General features: G+C 40.2%; 3 protein-coding genes across 4 annotated transcripts in view; 1 reads left to right on the top strand and 2 right to left on the bottom strand.

The window, feature by feature from the left end:
- The window catches only part of clip3 (CAP-GLY domain containing linker protein 3), a 769717-nt gene that overhangs the window by 547631 nt on the left and 196581 nt on the right, over nt 1–25505 (bottom strand). The window lies entirely within an intron of this gene.
- Nucleotides 173–9041, top strand: sarm1 (sterile alpha and TIR motif containing 1). The gene is made up of 8 exons (XM_079886014.1): nt 173–1471; nt 3706–4324; nt 5265–5477; nt 5596–5687; nt 6167–6490; nt 6921–7110; nt 7395–7516; nt 7725–9041. Exons 1-8 carry the CDS (start codon nt 1014–1016, stop codon nt 7867–7869), a joined length of 2163 nt encoding a protein of 720 aa, XP_079742140.1. The 5' UTR covers nt 173–1013; the 3' UTR covers nt 7870–9041.
- On the bottom strand, nt 9310–16632 carry slc46a1 (solute carrier family 46 member 1). Of its 2 annotated transcripts, XR_013822731.1 has the most exons (7): nt 16154–16632; nt 13291–13682; nt 12747–13207; nt 11712–11795; nt 11468–11624; nt 11134–11392; nt 9310–9779 (listed from the first exon to the last, which is right to left on the bottom strand). XR_013822731.1 is itself a non-coding variant. In XM_079886030.1 (6 exons), exons 1-6 carry the CDS (start codon nt 16439–16441, stop codon nt 11329–11331), a joined length of 1446 nt encoding a protein of 481 aa, XP_079742156.1. In that variant the 5' UTR covers nt 16442–16632; the 3' UTR covers nt 11131–11328. The 2 variants fall into 2 exon arrangements, 1 of the variants encoding a protein (XP_079742156.1); XM_079886030.1 differs by lacking the exon at nt 9310–9779 and having other exon boundaries at nt 11131–11392.

Genomic DNA, 25505 nt, shown 5'->3' with positions numbered 1-25505 from the left:
TTGTTGTGCAGTTTCAAAGGTGTTTTATGTGGTTTCTGATGTGTTCCGACGGTGTTTACCATGTTACTCACTATGCGGTTGATGGGGTGTTACCTCAACCTTAAACCTACCCATCCCCTCGCTGCCTGGAAGGCGCCGTTGGGGGCTTAAAACACCAAACACCTGTTATGAGGTTGATACATGCCCCCCTCGTAATTACTCCACATTTGGTAGGTTTGGTGCATTATCGTCTTTCTCCAGCAGGTGGAGCCAAGCATTGCACTGAACAACAAATGCTACTGAATATCGAACCACACCCTAACTCTACCCACAACTCTATCCCTCCACCCCATCAGACGTCCAGAGAGGAGGAGCTGGACATCATTTGACTCTGCAGTGACTCAGTGAGCACCACTTTGATGCCGAGGTTGATTCTCCACATCACTGGGCGGGTCTACAAACGGACGCTGAGGATGCTTGAGCATCCATTATCAGCAATCTTGACTTCATTCAAAATATGACAGCATCATATTGTTATTTAACAAGTAGCCTATCGCTTTAGTTGGCTTTCACAGTAATCTCTCCGAATGTGGCAAAAGGACAGTGGAAATATTCGTCTTTGTCTGACAAGATCTGATCGATTGCCAATGTAGCCTGCATCAACAAACCGGCTAATTTTGTCTAATTTTTCCTCAAAGAGCAAGTCATTCTTACAGCTTCATCTTGGTATTTGATGGTTTTTAAACAAGCTTGATGGGCCTTTTCTAACGGTGGATTCATAAAGGGTATCTTAAAGGCTTTGTAACGTCTCTGACGTCATTTGCGTGTATTATTATATATTTTTTTCCTGACATCAGCAGGATTCTGTCGTTTGGTGCAAACAGTCGCTGTTAATGGATTAAACTGTTTCGCATTAAACGATTTGATAACGTAATGAGTTAGGCTAACCGCGACGTGATTATTTCTTTGTTACAGCTGAAAGACAAAGACACATCAGAACTGTTGTAATAACAGACAAACACCTGGTATCCTACATGTTTTTGTCCCTCGTCGTTTATATCAGCAAGATTTGCCGTTATTTCTCCATGTTTAGCTCCGACAGACTCACGGTTCCTGGATATGTCAGTAGTCGGCTACACAACCGGAGGACCGGCTCCGACCCCAGGGCTATGTCTCCGGGGATCAGCACCGACGTCCAGGTCGTGTTGGAAGTCTCTCTTCCTGCGTTGCGCTCCGCAATCAAAACGCTGAAGTCTTCCAAAGATACAGGAGATATGGAAGAGACTCGCCGAGCCATTGCTGAGACTTTCCAGCTGGTTGAGGAGGCCTGGGTCCTGCCCACAGTGGGTCGACAGGTAGCAGAGGAGATCTGCAACAGGATCCGGCTGGATGGGGGTCTGGAGCTGCTCTTGCAGCTATTGCAGACCCCTGCTGTAGAAATCACCTATGAGTCTGCCAAGCTGCTTGAACAGATATTGGTCTCAGAAAACAGGTAAGGAACATAAAGTAGCCTATGTTGTTCAAATGGGCCCTGAAAAGTATTTGAACGTCAAGTTACAGTTAAATATGAATGAATGTCATTGAACCCAGCTAACAATTTTTGGTTCTCCGAACGTTCTTTTTTTAAGGTTTGTTTTTGGTTATAACCAGGAAAGTTTTCTTAGAAATAGAACCTAGGGGAGAGCGGGGCACAAAGTAACGCTTTTTGACTTTCTCAGTTTGTGTAAATCTACTTATGGTTCAGAGTATTTATTTTTTCCCACATTAATTTCACACATGTCTAGTTGCCTACAATTATGTGGTTTTGTTTTATTAATACAGTATTTCAGTAATACATACAGTACTTTTTTCTTGATGTACCCCGAAAGAATGGAAGTGAAATGTGACAACATGCCCCATAGGTGGGGTACATTTTAACATGTGAGGGGCACATTGTAACATGACCATGACAGTTTAAAATGTTATCTGATCTAATAAAAAAAAAATACAAATATACAAACTAAAATATTTTCTAAATAAAATACAATTATTAACTTTTTCATATAAAATAATGGCATTTTTTAATAATTAAATATAAACTCATTTTTGAGTTTTGACTACGAACACAGGAAAGCACAGCTATACAACATAGTTAAAAGCAAATAAATAATTAGTAATTTCTGAACATTGACTCTCAGTCTTTATTCACCTTTTTCTCATGTTTTAATAGAATTAATAAAAGTATAGAATATAATAGCATATTTCTAATAGGGGCACATTGTAACGCAGTGTGACAACATGCCCCACCTGCACAACTGGGATTTAAACCCGGCTAGTGTCTTCTGCTAGTTAGCGAAGCATTGAAGAATTATCTCAACTGTTAAATAACATATTGGAGATTAAAATAATATCAGATTTGTCTAATTTTAAATAAACACAAAAAATAGAGATGAAAAATTAACTTAAGCAAGACATTTACTTTTGCTATGGTTTAATAAATGTCTATGGATATCTTCCAAAAAATTAATTTTGTAATAATAATTTTGCCGCAATTTTTTCTCTATATAGTGTTGATATGGCAACTAGTAAATACACCATGTTTCGTCATGCTAGCATTTGTGGAAGTATTTAAAACAAGTGTGTTCCCCTAGTTAAAGAACTGTATTATAACGTTACTTCAACGTTCCCCTAACGTTATTTTTAAATAAGATTAAATGTGTATACGATTTAACGTTATAGGCTATTGAACGGGGTAGGCTATCCAGATTTAAAATTTCTTCAGCAACAAATAACTTTAACACAATATGGTCTTTAAAATATGATATATATATATATATATATATATATATATATATATATATATATATATATATTATATTATATATTATATATGTAAATATATTTACAGACATTACAAAAATTATAATAATGTGGCAGTGTAGGATAGCCTATAAGTATTTATTTCTTACCACAGTTTAGCGGGACATGCTTCTTTTGGTCCGTAAACAAAAACTTCTCGATTAGCATCATGTTCTTTTCAATAAATGTGTCAAATCTATTCGAAATCATATTTACTAATTGCAAGTAATTATTCAATAAAGATATCAATAAACGTATGTAAAACGAAATTTACCTTAAAGTGCGCGGTTTTCTGTGGAAGACACAAGTGGTACTCACTCACCAGAGTCAAATGACGGCCAGCTCCTCCTCTCTGGAGCTCCAATGGGGTGGAGGGAAAGAGTTTTGGGTAGTAGGTTGGGTGTTGTTGGATATTCTAGCTCCACCCATTAGGCCCAAATTACATTCGCTCCTCCTCGCTGGAGCTCTAGTGAGGAGGAGCTACACGTAAGCTCCACCCATTTGCTCTGCAGTGAGCAGCTTCTCGGAAGACAGGAGAAAGCTCGTGCTGGAGAGACATAGCCTACATAAATGGCCAAAGCATAAACGCTGTAAGCCTATTAAACTAATTTCAGAGCCCTGTATAGATATTGGATAGAATATTAACCTCAATTGAAATAATATAAAAGAATATAAAAAAATATTAAATTGGTTTTAAACAGTTTTACTACTTTTGTTGCCATTTTTGTGAGCTTAAGGCTACTTCATACATCCACTAAAAAGTAAAAGGTAAATAGAAAAGGGTCTTGCGTCATTTATTTGTAGGTGCCACTTGTTAGTGTATTTGTTGGACAGAAGGCTTTTGCATCAGAATTCTTTTAAATGCTCATTTTTTGTATTTCTTTGCAGGGATTATGTGGCACGTATGGGCCTTGGGGTCATACTGAACCTTACCCGTGAGCAGGAGGATGCCCAGCTGGCACGAAGTGTGTCGGGCATCCTTGAGCACATGTTTAAACACACAGAGGAGACATCTGCGCAGCTCATCACCAACGGAGCACTGGACACCCTCCTATACTGGTGCCGTGGAACAGACCCAACTGTACTGCGGCACTGCGCTGTGGCCCTGGCAAACTGCGCCATGCATGGCGGGCACAGCTGCCAGCGTCTGATGATCGAAAAACAGGCGGCCGAATGGCTGTTCCCTCTAGCGTTCTCCAAAGAGGACGAGCTGATCCGGTTCCATGCCTGTCTGGCCGTGGCTGTACTGGCGGCCAACAGGGAGATAGAGAAAGAAGTGGTGAAGTCTGGTACTCTGGAGCTGGTGGAGCCCTTCATCGCCTCCTTAGACCCTGATGAGTTTGCACGCAACCTTTTGGACAGCGCAGACAGCATGCAGGGCCGCACGGCGACAGACCTGCAGCAGTTGCTGCCCCTGCTGGACGGCACACGTCTAGAGGGGAAATGCATCGCCGCGTTCTACCTGTGTGTGGAGACTAGTATCAAGTCCCGTCAACGTAATACCAAGGTCAAACAAACACTGTATTCACTTCTCTAGGCCTTCCCCAACTAACAAAGATATGTTCCAATGAACGCTTTGCTAATGTTCACATTAAGTTACGTTATTTCTGAATGTTCTCAGAGCATTGAAAACAAAGAGTTTTTTAAATGTTTAAAAAAAAATTCCTTGGCTTGGTTATGTGAATGTTAGAGAAAACATTAAGGAAATGTGTTATCTATTTTATCATTTTGCAAGTACTATGGGAACGTTGCATTTGAATGTTCTCTAAACCATCTGAAAAAAGTAGTTAGTAGTAACGTTTTAAAAACATTAGACTAATGCCCAACAAAAAACGTTCCATGAATGAAATATAAATTACATTCATTTTTAAAGACCAGGTCATTTTAACAAATGTTTTATTAACGTTACTGGAAGAACACTTGTTCATAACTTTGTCAGAATGCTCTGAGAACATTGGTTGTTATAGCGAATACAACTCCGACAGGGTGTTCAGGACCAAGAAATAACAGACCGCATTCTACATTAGAATTCAACCAAGCCATGTAATAAATATATATAAAATATAATACAATATAAATCTCTCTCTGTGTGTGTATATATATATATATATATATATATATATATAATTGTATTTAATTAATACATAGTACTAAGACATGAGAATAAGTAATATATAAAATAAAATATTCATACATTTAATAAATCCGGTCAAATCCGGTAATAAATCAGGTAAAATCCTGGATCTTTCTACCTGGGTATTTCAGGAGAGTGGAGCTGTTCAGGGTCTGAAAAAAATAAAATATTAATTAAAAAAATCGAATAAAAATTATTATATAATATAAAAAGATAACATATGATCATATAATAACTAAGGCACAAGTATACAAAATATATAAAGCATATTCATACATTTAATGAATATTAAGTATTGGATCTTTCTACTCAGATATTTCAGGAGATTGGGGCTGTCCAGAGTCTAAAGAGGATCGTCATGTACTCCAGTAATGCCACTGTCTGCTCTTTGGCTAAGCGGGCCTTAACAATGATGGGTGAGGACGTCCCGAAGCGTATCCTGTCATCTGTACCCAACTGGAAGAGTGGAGAGGTGCAGACCTGGCTTCAGCAGATTGGCTTCAGTGCATTCACTGAACGGTTTCAGGTTTGTACACAGCTCTTATTTCCTGTTCAGCTGAAAAAGATAATGGTGAAAGATATGATGATATCATGCCGATGTTTGCTGTAGACTTAATCACAGTTTTCTGCACCATATCTCTCAGGAACTGCAGGTGGATGGAGATATGCTGCTCAATATCACAGAACAGGATCTGATCCAGGATCTGGCCATGACATCTGGACTCACTCGGAAGAGGCTAGTGCTACTTAATTCTTGGAAAAGTATTCATTCTTAAAAAATATTTATAGAAATGTTCATAATCATAATTAGGGTCCAAAAGATTAAAAAATCTAATTTAAACCTGGAAATAAACCTGGATGTTTTAGGATTTTGAGAAATGTATGAGAAACAAATGTTATAATGTACACTGGGGGTCAAAAGTTTGGAATAATTAACATTTTTAAATGTTTTTGAAAGAAGTCTCTTATCATGCGCACCAAGGCTGCATATATTTGAACAAAAATACAGTAACACAGTAATATTGTGAATTATTACAAATTGAAACTACTGTTTTCTATGTGACTATTATTTCAAATGTGATTCATTCATGTGATAGTAAAGCTGAATTCTCAGCAGTCATTACTTTAGCCCCAGTGTAAATTGAAACGAAAAAAGAGGCAAAATAGACGCATTTTATCATAACCTATAGCAATTCTCTGATGACCTCTGTACAGGTTTCTTAGAGATCTGCGTGTACTGAAGACCTACGCCAACTACTCCACATGTGACCCCAATAACCTGGCAGACTGGCTGGCCGATGTAGACCCGCGATTCCGTCAGTACACCTACGGCTTAATTCAGTCTGGAGTCGATCGGAACAATATTGCCAAGATTACAGACGAACAGTTGCTGTCTGACTGCCATGTAGAGAATGGCATCCATCGTGCCAAGATCCTTTCTACCGCCAGCTGCCCTGCTAAACAGCTAACTGATTCCCAGCCTGCAGGCCCTGATGTGTTCATCAGCTACCGTCGCACTACGGGTTCACAGCTTGCCAGGTCAGACCACAAATGAGATGGCTCTTATCCATCTTATCATCATCCAGTCAGTTACCAAAGTTCCATTTTAATGACAATTAAAGGATGCAAAATATATCGGTAGTATAAGTGTGCATGCACATTTATCCTATTTATTTGAACATTTTTATTACTTTGACCATGTAACTCTTAAAGTTAATCTTTAAAATCACTTTTAATTTAATAACACTGTTAAATGTAATCTTGACTGCTCTCTTGAATTGTCAAATGCATATCTCAAAAATATAAACCCATTTTTTCATACTGTGCATACATGGAATTACCATTTGTGATTCCTAAATTGACTTGTAGCTTTTTAAAATCATTATTTTTTAATGTTTTTTTCAGAATTTTAATATCAACCATTTATTGTTTTGAAATAAACCCTAAATCTCCTGTTCTTTCTCTGCAGCCTACTGAAGGTGCATCTACAGTTACATGGTTTCAGCGTCTTCATCGACGTGGAGAAACTGGAAGCCGGCAGGTTCGAGGAGAAGCTGATCACGAGCGTGCACCGAGCACGAAACTTCATCTTGGTGCTGTCAGCCAATGCGTTGGACAAATGTATGGGCGACGTGGCTATGAAAGACTGGGTTCATAAGGTTAGAGGGAGAAATCCTTTCAGTGATTAAGCTTTACTTTTATAAATAAAGTCATTTTTACACTGATCAAGGTTCAGTTCATTGTACAAAAATGCTGCACTTCAACTGGAAAACTCACCCCTGAAGGCTTCAGTCATAGTCATCATTACCTAAATCCCTATTTGAGAATCCATAAATCTATTCTCAGAAAATGGCAAAACGCCCTTCTGCAAACACTTTGAAGTATGTAATTATGTGTATTAATATTGTCAGTGAGGCTTAACTATTTAATTTGTCATCCACAGGAGATTGTCACCGCTCTGAATGAGAAGAAGAACATTGTTCCGGTCACTGACAACTTCATGTGGCCCGATCCGGCCTCTCTGCCGGAGGACATGAGGACCATTCTCAAATTTAATGGCATTAAGTAAGTCAACACTCTGTCTCACTAAACATGTTGGTGCAGTTACTCTTTAACATATAATATGTACTGCTGTAGTTTGTGCCTGCTCAGTAACTTGCCGTGATTAAAATTATACAGCAGATCCATATCCAATAACAGCTTTTAATGTAGAGATTTGCACTAATCTAATTGGAAAAATAATGAATGTAAATCTTTTCTCTTAATGTCACAGGTGGTCCCATGAGTATCAGGAAGCTACTATCGAAAAGATTCTGCGCTTCCTACAGCCAAGACGCGCTTCCAAGACAGCGCAATGCCCCGGCCAAGAGCAACCAGATGCTGCAAAAACAGACAAAAAAGAGCAAGAAATAAAATAATGTTGCGTTCCCAATAATGGCCATCATGTAACCAGAACACTCCCGTTAACACTCAGAGGTCAGTGTTTCCTTTGGTTGTATGCATGTAGTTGCTCTAGATAGATTACGGTTGAATTTTCTTGGAGAAAAAAAAATGTAATAAATGTAACCTACCCAGAGACGCAATGGGACTTTAAAGGTGCGGTCGCATTAGGGACATTTTGGCACAATTTGGCGTCAATTGAGTAGTGATGTATGATTCACAGCTTACACAGAGTCACTTTCAAACAAGCCAGCTTTCTGGTGGTCAATGTGGCGAAACTTGAAACCTGTTGTCAAATCTACATAGGGAAATCTTTTACCCTCACACAAAATTTGCGATTGCGTCGGATTCCGAACAACAATAAATGTGACCGCACCTTAAGGATTATTCTAATTCTACGAATATTCCTCAATTGCAGTAATCATACTTGCTATGTACTGACCATGTTCCCAGAATTGTGTGGGACATTTATGTAACTCAGGAAGTTTAATCGATTTCTGCATTATAAAACGTATTTACGACATCAGCATAAAGCATAATCAGTCTCTGTTTATATGATAGATAATACTAGATAATATTGCATCATGGCATTATCAATTGAAATATTAAAAAAAGCCTTATGAAATGTTCTTTTTAAAATTTTCTGAATTTGGTTTGCAGTAGGTTATAAAAAGCATCAAATACACTGTAGTTCCATAAAGAGTTTCTGTTATTCTTTCGTGACTAATTACAGGTTTGTGCAGTTTATTATATTTTATACCTTGCATCATTCACAAAGCAAATAACAATTTTTTCACATCTAAATCATAATGGTTATTCATCACCTCATGCAGTATTAGAAAAAATCCTTTTAGACAGTTACATGACTTGAAATACTGCTGTAGAGGCTTTCTTAGGATTTGCAAGGATATTATGCAGCAGATTTGAGTCACTGATACATTTTCAGACACTGTGAAGATTCAGCAGGTCAAGGAAAATGCTAATGAACATTTACTAACACCTCTTGACACCTCAAGCTTTATCCTGCTATTGATCTCCCTACTGTTGCCTTATGATGTGTGCCAGTCTGTCTTTAATGTCTTATACAACGTGTAAAATCTGTACAATGAAATGTTCTTTTTGAGAAATAAACAGCAATAAAACTGGTTTTGGAAAAACATTATTCATATTCATATATGTAAGTCATACATATTCTGCATGTCCACATTTTTGTTTCACAGAAAGTTGCTTTTTGCACTGTATTCAAATATTCCAATGCAAAACCGCTGAGATAAACGATTTTACACTTTCAGACAAGCAGAAAATGTACTTTTCACTTCCTGTTAGTATACTGCAAACGACACAGACAAGCCATAATTTCAAGTCTCCTCTCAAATCCCTGTAATTCTCAGATAACTAGAACACAACTAACATGGGGAAGCATTTAAATGTTGTGAATATTGAGTAATAGTAATAAAAGTATGTTTAGTGAGTTGTCTTCAGTAATAATTTAAATAGTTTAAATTGCCATTTATGTTGTTCAGCTTTAAGATTACATTTCCCATAATGCTTAGGGGGAGAGTGAGAGCGCACAGTGAAGAAACGAGAAGTGAGAGACATGACTGATTCAATGTGTGTGCACTGCATCCCTGAATAATTCTACACAAAACTTCAGTAAACAGTTTTTTTTATGCAAGTGGCAGTGGTCATTATTGCTTACAAAGAAGAAAAGACACAAGATTAAAAAGGTTGACGTTAACATGATGAGGAACAATACAGTGATTACAGTGAGCCATGACCAAACAGGTTTCTCAAACACTGCCCCGGCACCCAGTGGTCGACAGATAATTCCAACCCAAACTCACGCCATTGGTTGAGCTGATGTTGCTGTGTCGGGCTGGTCAGGAAGCTGAAACAATGTTTAGATAGCACCAGTCACAGTGTTTACACTTTTTGTGGAAATCCACATACCTATGGCTCACTCACAGTTGTCTCTACACACATCCGCTTAAAAAAACATGTAATTTATACCTGTGATCCAAAGCTCCAGTCTTCAGTGTCACATGATCCTTCAGAAATCATTCTAATATGCTGATTGGTTCTTAAGAAAAATGTCTAATCAATGCTGAAAACAGTTGATTTTTTTTTTTTTTTCAAGATTCTTTGATGAATAGAAGGTTCAAAAGAACAGAGGCGGACAGAGTACACAGCTACATTACTTGAGTAAAAGTACAGATACCCCTTGCTAAATTTTACTCAAGTACAAGTAAAAGTACTACAGTCAGATGTCTACTTAAGTAAAAGTACTAAAGTACTTGTTTTTAAAAGTACTTGAGTATCAAGAGTACAAGAGTACATTTTCTAAATATTGCATTACTACTGCCACAGTGCTTACATTGGTAAACACAGCAAACACTTGAAGCGAAAACTATCATTAACTTGTTCAGAAAATTGAAATAGTCTGGCGAGGTGGGGCCACGGCTTGGCACATTCCCGGGATGCGATATTTTTTTTCCCAGGATGGTAGGGGAAGACTCATGAATATGCATTAAGGAAGTCATCCCTGATTGGTCTGATGACCTACCCCTAACCCCACCCCTAAACCTACCCGTCACTGGGGGTCTTATGACCTCCATAACCCTGCCCCTAAACCTACCCGTCACTGGGGTTAAGACCAATCAGGGATGACTTCCCTAATGAATATTCATGAGTCTTCCCCTACCATCCTGGGGAAAAAAATATCGCTCCCAGGATGGACCTGCTGCGTCTTCATCCATTGTTTCGTCCATGGTTTCTTCTCTTATCTAAATCTGACCATGGAGTTGACTTTGGCGGAAAGCTGAAAGTGATTGCTGATAGGCTGTCCCAATCAGTGGCGCCTGCACAATCCAGTCACATTTGAGAGGGTTTCCGAGATGTTTCTTTTTTCCTTTTTTTTTTTTTAGAAGAAGTAACGGGTACTCACAGTTATGGATAGAAATGTAGTGGAGTAAAGAGTACAATATTTGCCATTCAAATGTACTTGAGTAAAGTCATGAGTACTCCCCAAAAATGATACTCGAGTAAAGTACAGATCCCTTAAAATTGTACTTAAGTACTGTACTCAAGTAAATGTACTCAGTTACTGTCCGGCTCTGCAAAAGAACAGCATATATTTGAAATAGAAATATTTTATAACATCATAAAAGTTTTTACTGTCACTTTTGCTCAATTCAATGTATCTTTGCGGAATAATTTCTTAAAAAAAAAAAAAAAAATCGTACTTTTGGTCAGGAATGTTGTTCTTGGCAAAATCACGGCAATCTGCATGCCCAAGTCATCACGAATTGAACACAAGTCCATTTTGTGTGCTCAACTGGCAATCAGCTTTAGGATCCCAGTTGTGCAGAAAATCATTGCTTATTCTTGGACTCATTCTGTCCTTTGCTGTTCTAGAAAAACTCTCACAGAGTCAATTGTCAGGATATTCCAGAGCCTTCTCTGTTTGTTCTGCTCTCTCTCTTCTCCTGGCAACCCAAGCCCCTGTACACATCATAATAAATATGTTATTCATTCTCGAACTGAGAGTCTAAATGACAATCATTGAGGGGGTCTTACCCAATAATGCCAGCTGGAATGAGGAGGATGACGGCACCAAAGAGGAAAGGAAATCCCTTCATGAAGTGTAGGGTGGCAGGGTACAGAGAGTTAAAAACCCCACTAGATACTAGTGAGCACAGACCTTCCACACACGCCACTGAAGCAAACAGAGCACCTAAGACAAAATGATAATAATAAAACATGTTATTCCATTTAATTCTAAAGGTTACTAATTTGTGACAAAATGCTATCCTTGTTTCACCTTGTTCTGAAGGGTCCACCAGCTTGGACAGTTTAGATCTCAGGACTGGGGTAGAGGCCATAAAAAGGAAGCACAGCCCATATCCTGACAAAGACAGATAGATAAGCAACTTTAGCAAGTTAATTTCCTTGATTCACGTTTACCTACTTCAGCCACTGGAGGACAGTGTGAGGTTGCATCAGCACTGCATTTATTTCGAAATGTCAAGAAAGAGTGTCTTGACCTTTCTCCTGTAATATAGGCCTAATCTAAACAGTAGAACATTAACATAATGTCTTGTAATCACTCTGGAAAAGTGTCAGTTAAATAATGTTACAAGATGTTTCAAGATCTTGTTAACCAGTAAATAATCAGTTTTAAACAGCACAATGCATTATATAATCAATAAATAAACATCCATATAAAAATATAACTATGTATATTATGAATGTTATTTATATAACATACATAAAATTGTATGTTTATAAAATATATTCTACACACACATATAACTACATGAGTTTGATGTCAGTAATATTTGTTTTAAGATTTGCATTAAATTGATCAAAAGTGACAAATAATTTTCCATTGGTACAAAAAAAAAAAAAAAAAAAAAAATCATCAAGAAATCCTGAAAGGATGTTACGTCTCTATAAAAAATATTTCAAATATTGATAATAATAAGGAATGTTTCTTGAGCACCAAATCAGCAGAATGATTTCTGAAGGATCATGTGATGATTCAGAAGGCTGCTGAAAGTTCAGCTTTGCCATCACAGGAATAAATGGAATGTTTACATATTAAAATAGATTTAAAATAATGACTACATTAAAATTATATTTCATATAAATAATACATTATAATTGTTGATATATTGAAATACAAAACAGTTATTTTAAATTGTAATACTGCATAATATTACTGTTTTCACTGTATTTTTAAATAAAAAAATGCAGCTTTGGTGAGCATAAGAGACTTCTTTCAAAAATATACAAAAATCTTACCGACACCAAACTTTTGAACGGTGGTGTATAAATTCAATATAGAAGATCTTACCGGTAAACATCAGAGCTGTAGTGTCAGCGATCGAAATCACAATCAAGCCAACAATGTTAGAGGTAAGGCCCACCACAGCCACCCAGGAGTCCTCCAGACAGCATTGCATGGCCCTGAGCCCCATCAGGCTGGTGAGGTAGGCCAGATTCTTGGCCGCAGAGCCATAACCAATCAGCTCTGGACCCCAGCAGAGCGGAGCACTCAACTCATAGAGCACATAGAGGTCACTGCAGCCCAAATGTACAGACACCACCAAAAAGAAGCAGAAAATGTAAAACCATAGTTTAGTTCTGCGTCCCTGTGGCGTGTCAGATTCATAGAGGTGGTAGATGGCCCGGTGATGCCTGGTGGAGAGGAGTTTTGCCCCGGGGTCAGGGGTGACGGTTTCAGGCACAAACAGGTATGTGTAGAAGGCCGCTGCAAGATTTGTGGCCAATACTAGCCAGAAAGGGTTGATATACCTGGAGGGAAACATGACGTTGTTGTTGTTGTTTTTTACAGAAATATTAAAATTGTATTTTATGTTTGAAAAGCTGCCGAGTACCCTTGTGCCCGTCGCCACAGTCCTCCGATGATGCTCCCAAACATGCCAGCCAATCCCAGACAAGCCTCTAGTATCGCCACACGAAAGGTGCGAGAACCCATGCCACTCGTGTCGGCCACATACGCAAAGCAACCAGCCAAAATGGCGTTGAAGTCCCCGGAGAGTCCGCTGCAGATCCTCCCAATAAGGAACCAGAACACAGGCAGCTTCAGGTACATTACGATCAAATAAACGGCCGCCTGAACAGCCAGGCCAAGGGATGGGATGATCAGAACCATACGCCGACCTGCACGGTCACTCCACGAGCCCAACAGGGTCACCATAATCAGCCCAACTAGAAAACCACCCAAATTGATGTACAGGCTCCAGTGCGCAGTCAGAGTCTCCACTTCCTAGACGAGGGAAATAAATGACATATTAAAAGTCCCATATTGTACACCTTCTGGAAGTTTTATTTTAGGAATATATATTTGCAGTATAAGTACCTAAACCATCTCAATATATTTTTACTGCTCCTTTCTCAGGAGCTCTGCCAAGAACAGGTCGATTTTGGCCTGTCTACTTAATATTCATGAGCCTCTCTTCTGACTGGCCTGTTGTTTTCTGAGTGACGCACGGCCAGGCCAACCACAGGTAACTAGGGTCATGTATGCTGTAGCCTGCTGTGGCTTGGTGATGCTCACAAGTAAGGTAAATAAAACACCTGTAGGCCTAATGATGGTGATAAATTATTTGTTATTAAAGCATAAAAACATTCACAAACCACTGTTAATTTAACATAAAAGCAAGCATAGGCTTCTGCGTGCATGGTTTGGCATGACAGAAATAGCGCTCACTTGATAATTCCTAAAAAGCTGATTTCTCAGTTCATCGCGATCTCACAAAGCTCCGTTATTATCAATGAAGCTGACTGCACAATACATATTTCATAATGTCAGCACTTCGTTTGTTATAAGCAGAGGATTTGCCAGCATGCAGAATTCAGCACTGAACAATAACTCAGTTTTGAGCGGTGAGTGGATTCCATCTTAAATGCATCTCATTGGCCATTGCGTTCAAGAAATCAACACATATGTCTGTGATTGGCTCAACATGTTATAAATAGAAACTCGTTCTGGCCTGTAAATCTTTTTTTTTATTTAGTTTTAGTTATTCCTGTTGCTTTTGTGCAACATGAATAACAATTTAATTGTTTATAGATGTTTTATTTTTAGATATTTCTATTTCGCGGGAGTCCCGCAAATCGTTTTATTCTCCCGCAACCCGCACACACAGGAGTACCTTACGCCCGCACTCGGCCATCAAATCTAGAACGGCGCCGCACTTTATTGCGTTGGGTCCCGCGGGAGTGCAGGTCTCTACATCCATCGACTGAACAGCGTTTTCTCAACATATTTCCGTGTTGGTGATGCTCAGCAACGATGTTGCCTGGGGGTTGGGCAAAAGGATGGAGGGATGGTGGGCAGCGCTCGGGGTGGGACTGAAGGCGGTGACTGTTACAGTAGTTCTGACATCACATTTATACGGAAGTCACAACAGCTCGTGAAAAGGCCATAGACAGTAAAAGGCACTACTTTATGCAGGCTGTGTGCATTTGTCTGTGGATTGACTGTTTTGAAACTTATATGGTAGTTACATAGCCCCTAGACCTCATGTTATCATATTATTTTTGACAATATGGGACCTTTAAAGTTCTCTTTTGGAAATATATGTAGCTTTTTAGTATTTGAAACACAACAGCCTCCTTTAGTGGCAAGTGTGATAATGTAATAATAACTCCCGGTTGATTATATCATTAAAAATTAGTTAATCAAGTAGTAAAAAAAAAACTGGTTCAGGTGTCATTCGTTCAGAAATAGGATTACACTGGTCCAATTTTGTATTTTACGAATAAAAAAAAAAAGCCATTCATAATGTAGGTGAACTGATTTCACCAAGTACCACATGTTCCTGGATCAACATCTTTGTTGATCCTGGAACAACTTTCCAATCAACCAGTCAGATCTGAGGGACAAGTTTACAGTTTATGTCAAGTTTAGGCTTAGAACCAGGGTGAGGTGCTTCGACATCAGTGTTATTCACCTATCATTTCCCTCTGATTTTAGGGAAAAGTTATGGGTAGGGTTAGGTTTAGGCCGGGGTAGGGATAGGGTAAGGACAAAATTTTGGGACAGGAATGTTATTCCAGGATCAACAAAATATGAGGAACATGTCTTACTTGGCAAAATCACAGTGACCCATAATGTAACTTAGGTGTCATGTTCGGCAATCGAAATACACTGGTTGCGTTGCGCTGATGTTTTTGATCCACTAAAAGATAATGTTCATAAAAGTCATTAGTTCGGGAATCTGGATTTACTGGTCCCCCAATATGTCCAGGGTACACTGGTCCAATTTTGTGATTCACTGCAGCCTCAGAAGTGTCATTCGTTCGGGAATCGAACTACACTGGTAGCGGTGTATATTTTCTTTTATACTTTTATGTTTGATTTACTAAAAAGAAAAGGCTTAAAAGTGTAATTTGTTTGGGAATCAGACTTTACTGGTCGCAAAATAACTGTTTTACAATGGTCCAATTGTGTGATTCACTACAGAAAGAACCGGCTCTTAAGTGTCATTCGTTTGGGAATCGAACCACGGTACTATGTAACGTTAGCTCTGTATATTAAGAGCTATATTAAGTCACTGAAAAAAAAAGAGAGGACAACACTAGATGCGCTATTCTGTGTGTGTTTTTGACTCACTACAGAGAACCGACTCAAAAGTGTCATTCGTTTGCGAATCAAAATACAATAGGCGCGTATTTGATTCACTAAAAGAACCGACTGATTTCGGAATGAAAAACGTGTCAAATATCTGTTACCTTCAGCAGAGGGTCGTGGACCGTAGATGCATTACATCCTCCTCCCTTTGTTCCATTATAACCCACATCTTCACTGAGACGTTCCCACAGGTACTGCGTGTATAGAGGCATCTGGAGAGCTATGGAGAACATGGACAGGAACATAACGGGCTCCACGGTCACGGAAAATGGACACGAACACGGCGGAGGAGGTTTGTTTTGTGTCACCTTAAAACAACAACAGACTTTGCTGGAGTCACCCGACTCCGAGTCCTCCGCAAGAATAGCGCTTGTATCTGATTCATCCATGATTTAAAGCTTTCCGAGTCCAAGTGCTGAAATCACACACACGACAAATCTGCACGACAAAAGAATGTTAACATAACTTAGTCTGAACAGACAGCAACCGCAAACAGCTGACAATGTGACTTCCGGAAGCCGCCGCGTCTTCAGCAGTTTGCCGTGCTTCCGGCGGACCGGACTGAATCACATAAACTGACAATCTCAATAAAACGGACTGACAGACATATCCTTCCTTAGACCAAAAAACTTTTGCCATTTGTTTTTTTAAAAGTAATGTTTATAATGTTTGGTGAATATCCTATTGTAAGGCTATTATATTATATTATATTATATTATATTATATTATATTATATTATATTATATTATATTATATTATACTGTATTATGTATATAACTTTCACAAAAAATTTCCAGACATGAGTAGCCTATAGCACATTTTGTCAGGCAAAAACAATTCTATAATAATGGGAAATAAATTTTTATTTAGGCTATTTGTTCATTTACATTTACGCTAGATTATGATTCAAGTAATAATAGGATTCAAAAAGCTTTTGAGCATGAAATCATTTTTAAGAGGAATGCCCCTGGTTTAACCTCTCAAATAGGATTTGCAGATTGCAGGCTGATATGATTGATTTTACTTGCACACAGGAATTAAAACAAAAAGAAGAAATTATTCATGAAATCCAGTTTCGAACTAATCTACTATTTTATGTGTATAAGTAATTTCCTTTGCAATATAATGATTAAGATTATTTATTTATTTAAATGTGTATTCAACTGGATATAGAATAAATAATTAGTTTTTGATTCTCTGAAATGTTTCATGGAATGCTTTAACAATAGGGAATTATGATTCTAATCTAGACAGATTTCACTTTATACTAAAAAAATATATTTTAATAATTTCGACAATTTATATATGTTTTGTGTGTGAGTTTAAATGTAGACTGTATTATCAGAGGAAATAAAAGGTGAATCCATGGGAAATTTAACACATCACTAGTGTCCCTCAGGGACATTGCACTTAGAAAGTACTTTAAAATAACTTGCATTTTCAAGTCATTAAAATGTTAGCAGTAAAATATGTGTGACATTGTCCTAATATGGGAGTGCCATGAGAAAGGTTTTTTTTTCTTTTCTTCCGTGGGACCTTCAGCTCCTTTGATAATATCTATGAGATCATGTTGCAGCAACAGAGAGAACGAAAGATTACGATTCCTCTTTTAAGTGCACTTTGGCATTTGATGAAACCAAGGTAATGACAGCTATTCAGTTCAGCTCCTCTTTAAAGACACATTGCAGAGACATACACAAACACTTGAGCTTCTTCTTAAAATAGACCTATATATTCTTAATGTGTCAAGAATCTATCTATCTATCTATCTATCTATCTATCTATCTATCTATCTATCTATCTATCTATCTATCTATCTATCTATCTATCTATCTATCTATCTATCTATCTATCTATCTATCTATCTATCTATCTATCCTGCCTCACATGCTGTACCAGGTTCTTCGTCTTTTAACTTTTAATTTTGACACAACACCCTACAAATGAAACATGCAAAACTAGTTAAATTAAACAAATCTTTGAACATTTTATAATCACAATAAGTCCTAATCCACCATTAACATAAAAATTATTTTGTGAATATACCTTCTACTGAATCAAAACATAAAAAACCCTTGACCTGCCAGTAATAACAATAAATAAATATTTTCTTTTTTATTTCACATTCAATCTGCCTTTCTGTCAAATTGTGTAATCAATAGTGTGTCTCCCCCTTGTTTAGCCCTTTGCTCCACCCATGCTGTCAGTTTGTCACATAGTGGGAAAATAGCTCTGTAAGTTTGCCAGAGGCATTCTCATTTTAGTTGCTGTCTTTCAACCTTTTACCTTTATAAATACAAGCATTGTTATTAACCAAAGATGGGGTATTTGGCTTGAGAGATTTTTGTGTGATTTCCTCTTCATGCATGTGCTAGACTATGAATTGGCAAATTTGGATATGAAAGCCCAAAACAGTACAGAATAAAGTAATGAACAATATATTTCCAGCACTGTAAATCTTTAGGCTTGTGCATTTTATTTACAATGTATTGTGGAACTCTCACCATTTGAGTCTAGCATGCTTGTTTGTGTATGCCACTTATCTTTGTACCCTTTGACAGAAAATATTTTTGAATATTGCCCTAAAGGCATTCTAGGTGACTGTGGTCATTCCTGTTAGACACTTTATTGCACTGTTTCCCATCTCACTTCAGGTGACTTCAGTTTGGAACATATAGAAATGTATAGAAAGGTACTTCCAGAGCAGAAGTATCTGCAGCTCTCAATAGGGATGAGCCTGAACGTGTGTTATTATGCTGCCAGCACTGACGGCACAACTGCCCTCACCAGCACACACACCCCGAGGGCCCGAATGATTAGTAAGAACTATACATTATGAATCAAATGTGTCTTCATATCTCTAAATATATATATATCTATCTATATAGCACCATGACAGGCTGTAATTATAAGTATATTATCTCTAATACGATGGATCTTGGTTTAATGTCATTCATATGCTTACAGCAACCATCTGCTCCAGGTTGTTTGGATTTAACTGACTTCTTCTGAGTGGCCTACATATTAACAGAATTCTTGTAATATTGTCAAAGAAATCAATGTAATAATAATAATAATTAATTAATAAATAAGTAAGTTTCTAAATAATTAAATTATATTACATGATAGGTAAAAGGTTCCATCTCTCCATTGCCAGCTGGGATGTAAAAACTTTGATGCTCAATATCTCTGAACTACCCTAAACGGAGATAGAACCTTATAATTCTAAGCTCACGATATGTTACATGTTATAAACATCGATTAGTTAATGTTGGTTAATACAACTTCCTTTTTAGTTCATGTTAGCTCAGTTTCATTAGCATAAATATTATTTACAGAAGCATCTTTTTATTTTAATAATAGGCTATTAGAAAACGTTGAAATTAACATCAACTTAGGCCCTGTTTACACCTGGTATTAAAGGTGCACTGTGTAATATTTAGGAGGATCTGTTGACAGAAATGCAATATCATGTGCATAACTATGTTTTCAGTGGTGTATAAAGACCTTATGAACCATTATGTTTTTATTACCTTAGAATGGAACATTTCTATCTACATACACTGCGGGTCCCCTTACATTGAAATGCGGAGACATGTTTCTACAGTAGCCCTAAACGGAAAAACACGTTTCATGTCGTTCTTCATGCAAAGAAGCTAGCTAAAGTCAGAGAATAAAACACTGACACAATGATGAACAAGTAACGTCTCGGTTACTTATGTAACCCTCGTTACCTGAAAGAGACGTAGTCGGACGTACCGTACTGACTGGGATCACGCTTAGGGAGCCTGTCATCTTCGAGTATTAATAAAACGAGCCAATGCATATTGGCGTGCGAGATTTGCATCTCGCGCTCCGCCCCGCAGTGCGGGTTTAAATACGGAAGCGGATGCACACACCATTTTTTTTTCGCTGAGGAGCTGAGCGGAGCCTGGAGTCAGCGGTGGTCCAGCAATAGTGGGGACGGGACTACGTCTCCATTCCCTCCTTCAGGGAACGAGGGTTACATACGTAACCAAGACGTTCCCTTTTAGTTCCACCAATGCATACGAGTGTTAGGCCTGGCATCGGACGCTCCGCCACGTCTGCTGCCGAGGAGTGTGGAGGAGCTCAACAGGGTTCGGCTAAAGAGGAACTCTACTGGAGCAAGAATGGTGCACGTATCCAGTCCATAGGAGGGGAATGGCGCAGCAAGCCAACACTTCGAGCGGGGCTTACAGTGTTGACTGACTTCTATGCGTAGAGAACACAAGCGACGGGAAAGAGAAAAGCCAGGGCTATAAACTTTTTTTATAGACAGGACTTTTAATTCTGCTGCCTGCAATGGCTCAAAGGGAGGTCTCTACAGTGTTGTCAGCACCAGAGATAAGTCCCAAGAAGGTATGGGGGGGGATTCAGTCTCCTCGTACCCCTCAGGAACTTGACGATCAGGTCGTGCTTCCCCACGGATCTCCCATCAACTGCATCGTGATGTGCGGCAATAGAGGCAACATACACTTTGAGGGCGGTGGGAGACAGCCCTCGCTCCAACCCATCTTGCAGGAAGGAAAGCACAATACCGATCGAACATCTTCTGGGGTCTTCTCTGTGAGAAGAACACCACTCAACAAACAGGTTCCACTTCAGGGCGTAAGCATGCCTCGTAGAGGGTGCTCTCGCAGAAGTGATGGTGTCTACGACAGCTTGTGGTAGATCACCAAGAACCCCCGCGTCCCGTCCAGGGACCAGACATGAAGTTTCCAGAGGTCTGGAAGCGGGTGCCATACGGTGCCCCGCCTCTGAGAGAGGAGGTCCTCCCTGAGAGGAATGGGCCAGGGAGGGGCTGTCGAGAGGAGCATCAGTTCGGGGAACCAGGTCTGGTTGGGCCAATAAGGGGCAACTAGCAATACCTGCTCCTCTTCCTACCTGATTTTGCACAGTGTCTGTGCGAGAAGGCTCACTGGGGGAAACGCATACTTGCGGAGGCCCCGGGGCCAGCTGTGGGCCAGTGCATCCATGCCGAGGGTCCCCTCTGTCAGGGAGTAAAACAACTGGCAATGGGACGAGTCTGGAGAGGCAAACAGATCTATCTGTGCGGCCCTGAAGTGGTCCCAAATCTGCTGGACCACCTGGGGATGGAGTCTCCACTCTCCCTGGGCCACAGGCTGTCGTTAGAGCTCGTTGGTGGCACGATTGAGCAGGCCGGGTTTACAAGTGGCACAAAGAGACCTCAGATGCTTCTGACTCCATAGGAGGAGATGGCGGGGGAGTTGCGACATGCGAGGGGAGCGTAGACCACCTTGATGGTTGATGTACGCAACGGTCGCAGTGTTGTCCATACGGACCAGCACATGCTTGCCGAGCAGTGGCGTTTTGAGGCGTCTCAGAGCAAGGTGTGCTGCTAGCAACTCGAGGCAGTTGATGTGTCAATGCAGTTTTGAGGCCTACCCAGACCCCCGCTACTGCATGCCCATTGTACGTGGCCTCCCAGCTGGTGTTGGAGGCCTTCTGTGGAGACAACAGCATACCTGGACACTTGTTCTAGGGGCACTCTGGCCTGGAGAAACAAAGGGTCTGACCACGGGCTGAGGGCTTGGCGGCAGGCCAGGGTGATTGTCACACGGAGCGTGCCGCTCTGCCACGCCCATCTTGGGACTCAGCCATGAAGCCAGTGCTGAAGCAATCTCATATGAAGCAAACCCAGCGGCGTTACTGCGGCTGCAGATGCCATATGCCCCAGGAGCCTCTGAAAAAGTTTCAGTGGGACCACTGTTCTGCTCTTGACAGTATTCAAGCAGTTCAGCACTGACCGGACATGTTCCTCTGTGAGGCGTGCCGTCTGGTGGACCGAGTCCAGCTCCATACCAAGAACAGAGATCCTCTGCACGGGGGCGAGTTTGGTCTTTTCCCAGTTGACCCGAAGACCCAACTGACTGATATGCTGGAGCAGCAAGTCCCTGTGCTCGCACAACTGCTCCCGAGACTGAGCTAGTATCAGCCAGTTGTCGAGATAGTTGAGGATATGAACACGATGCTCTCTCATGGGACTAATGGCCGCCTCCGCGACCTTCGTAAAGACGTGGGGCGACAGGACCAGCCCGAAGGGTAGGACTTTGTACTGATATGCTCGACCCTCGAACGCAAAGCGCAGGAATGGCCTGTGTCGCGGGAGGATGGAGACATGAAAGTACGCGTCCTTCAGGTCAATTGCTGCAAACCAATCTTGGTGACGGATGCATTTGAAAATGCGGAAGCTTGTAAAGGGCCTGATTCAAGACTCGCAGGTCCAAGATTGGCGATAACCCACTGCCTTTCTTGGGTACAATGAAGTACGGGCTGTGGAAGCCGGTCTTCATATCGGTGTAAGGGACCGGCTCTATTGCATCCTTTGCCAGTAGGACTGTGATCTCCGTGTGCCAGACAGGGGCACGTTCGCTCAACACCGAAGTGTAACGAACACCGCTGAACTTGGGCGGATGCCGGCCGAACTGAATCGTATAGCAGAGTCTGATGGTGTGGAGGAGCCAGCTGGACCGGTTGGGAAACACTTTCCAGGCTTCCACGAACCGGGCCAGGGGGACCAGAGGCACCACAGACGTACCCGGGGTGGGGCAGTGAGGTGGATGACAGGGACCCGACTCGGAAGGCCCGGGGGTGGCCCGAAGAGAGGTCTGAGTGTGCGGTGCAACACTTACCTGTCTCCACAGGTCAGCAGGGGTTGTGTGAGAAGGCTTAATTGGATCCTCAGACCGCACCTGGCTGCCAGCTAGTGTTACAAGAGGGGGTTGAGGGTGGCAAGGCTTTACATGGTCGCACACTGCCAGTCTGGCCCTCTTGGGACCCAGGAACAGAGGAATTTGCTCTTTCTTTGAAAATGTGGGTCGAACAGAAACAGAAATAAAACAAAGATTCTCCACTCGCCCATCCGGGGGAGGGAGTGGTGCGGTCACCATCTCCCAAAGAGCTCATTCCTCCATCCCTGGGTGGCCCGTCACAGGGACGCTTGTGCTTACGCTTGCCACCTGGCCTGGCAGTGCCTGAGACGGGCTGGGCGGCCTGCCTGTGGCTGGCTCCACACTGAGGCCAGGGTGAAGGCTGCTGCTGCGGCCTAGCGGGAGCCAGAGCACACAGGGGAATGACTGCGGCAACACTGACAGGGGATGGTGCAGCCTGTATCAGTGAAGCACTCACTTCTTCGCCCTCTAACCAGCCATCAAACTCATTTTAGGCTCATTTTATCAATACTTGAAGATGACAGGCTCCCAAAGCGTGATCCCAATCAGTATGGTACGTCCGACTACGTTGAACGTGACCAAACTGAAAGGGAACAATAATATTAGCAATAACATATCGATTTACTGAATAATTAAGTTAACCTAATTTCTTAATTTATCTTTGTAAAGAAACCTCATTGCTTAACTGGCTACTCTTTGCTGTCTCAGACGACGACATATTTTCCTGTCGGCCACTGTAACTTCTGTTGGTTGCAATTCGCAGCCTCACCACTAGATGGCGTTAAAAATTACACAGTGCACCTTTAAGATGCGTTTTGGTCGATCGTATCTCAAGTAGACGAGGCAGACACATACCCGTTTACACCTGGTGTTTTAATCCGTCTCTATTGTCCACTTTCGGCCACTTCTGTCCTGATTTCTTTTAGCGGAGGGTCAATGGAACAAACAGAGAGCAGCAGCTTTTATTTCTGCTCTGACAGCCGCATAACCATACCGAACTTAGTGAGAAATGCATACGACCACATAAAAGTTTACTCTATGAAAGCAATCCGGTCGAATGTGTTTTCGACTACCTCTCGAGGTAGTCAAAAGTGGACAAGCTCAAAACTTTTTAGACCCCATTTACATCTGTATTTAGTGCTTCCACTTTTAATCCGATTGACCAAAACACATCTTAAAACCAGATGTAAACCTAAGATTTAAATGCTTTATAAGTATTTTTCATTGTTAATAGTTGACAAATGCTAACAAATGGAACCTTATTAAAAAGTGTTACCTTAAAAGCAAACAAAACTAAAACAAATGAAAACAAAACAAACAAAACTTTAAAGCAAATAAAACTAAAAACAAACAAACAAAACACGTGTGATTACTGTGTATTTGTTGTTGTTGTTGTTGTTGTTGTTTTAACAAAAAAATAAATAAATAATGAAACAAAAGCTAGCTAGCAAGCTAGATAGATCTAGATTTTCTTGTGCTTTGCTGGTCATGTCCCCTTTTCCAGCTCCAGAGACCTTGATTGGTTTGGACCAAGTGGATGGGACAGAAGGCAAATCCTTTCATGTAAAGAGATGAATTGAGTTGATGAAACTGGGTTGAGGTAGACTATAGGCACTGTTAACCTCATGACCCTAACTCATCTGAACTGATCCAACAGCCTGGAAACCACATCCTCTCAGTAAAGTGATAACTGCGCAGGTTACACAACATCATAAGTTCTCTTATAATGTTGCCAAGTTTCTTCTGTGTCTATATGGGATGCGTTACGTCAATAGCAAATTGAACCCACATGATCAATGATGTTTTTTTTATCAATTTTTGGCATGACATTTTTGCCTTGATTACATTTCTAAAAGATAATTTAAAATACCAAGTCATAAGACGTAAATAGAAATACACACAGTTGTAAGCCGTAAAATCTATGTAATCTATCCTTCGGGTGACTTCAGTTTGGAACACACAGTACATGATAGGGAAAACGTTTAGAAAGGTTCTTCCGATCATCAACATTTTCTTGCCCACTACCAATACTTATTGATTTTCAGCACACTACAAAAGGAAAGGGTATTCTTTATGTGTGTGGTTTTTTTTTTTTTTTGTGGGAAAAGACTAGAAGATATGTCTCCAAGTGTGCTTTGTTGTGCCATGTCCTGGTGCCAAACTATTCATCATGATCAGTTACACCATCGCAGGGCTTAAGGCATGTTATTTCAAGGATTTCTTTGCAGAACACACAAAAACAAGACTAATCAAAGAGGGATTACTTGAAACATAATATAGTAATGTATTGTTTTGAACAAGTAGCCTACTGCTGAAACATGCCATTTTCTGCATATTTAGTGCATCTATCTATCTATCTATCTATCTATCTATCTATCTATCTATCTATCTATCTATCTATCTATCTATCTATCTATCTATCTATCTATCTATCTATCTATCTATCTATCTATGACAGTTTCTGCAATTTTGTCTCATTCCCTCTATAGTTTTGATTGCCTTATGAACAAACCCCAAGCAGCAGTGTAGCATAAGCACTTAACTGAGCGATTCCCTTTTACTATCACTATTTTTGCTTCTCTCCACCCTTCTTGCCATCTCCCATTCACATTAGAATATGATTTTAATACAGCAGCTCAGGAGGGCCGTGGTTCTGCCTCCCAGGTTCACTAGGAGTGTAGGGGAAAAATTCACCTGCATTGACATTCATTTTCCCTCCCTCCCTCGCTCTTTCTCTCTC

The sequence above is a fragment of the Squalius cephalus genome (genome assembly GCF_949319135.1).
Source record: "Squalius cephalus genome assembly, chromosome: 11".
NCBI lineage: Eukaryota > Metazoa > Chordata > Actinopteri > Cypriniformes > Leuciscidae > Squalius > Squalius cephalus.
This window is presented reverse-complemented; position numbering and strand designations above follow the sequence as displayed.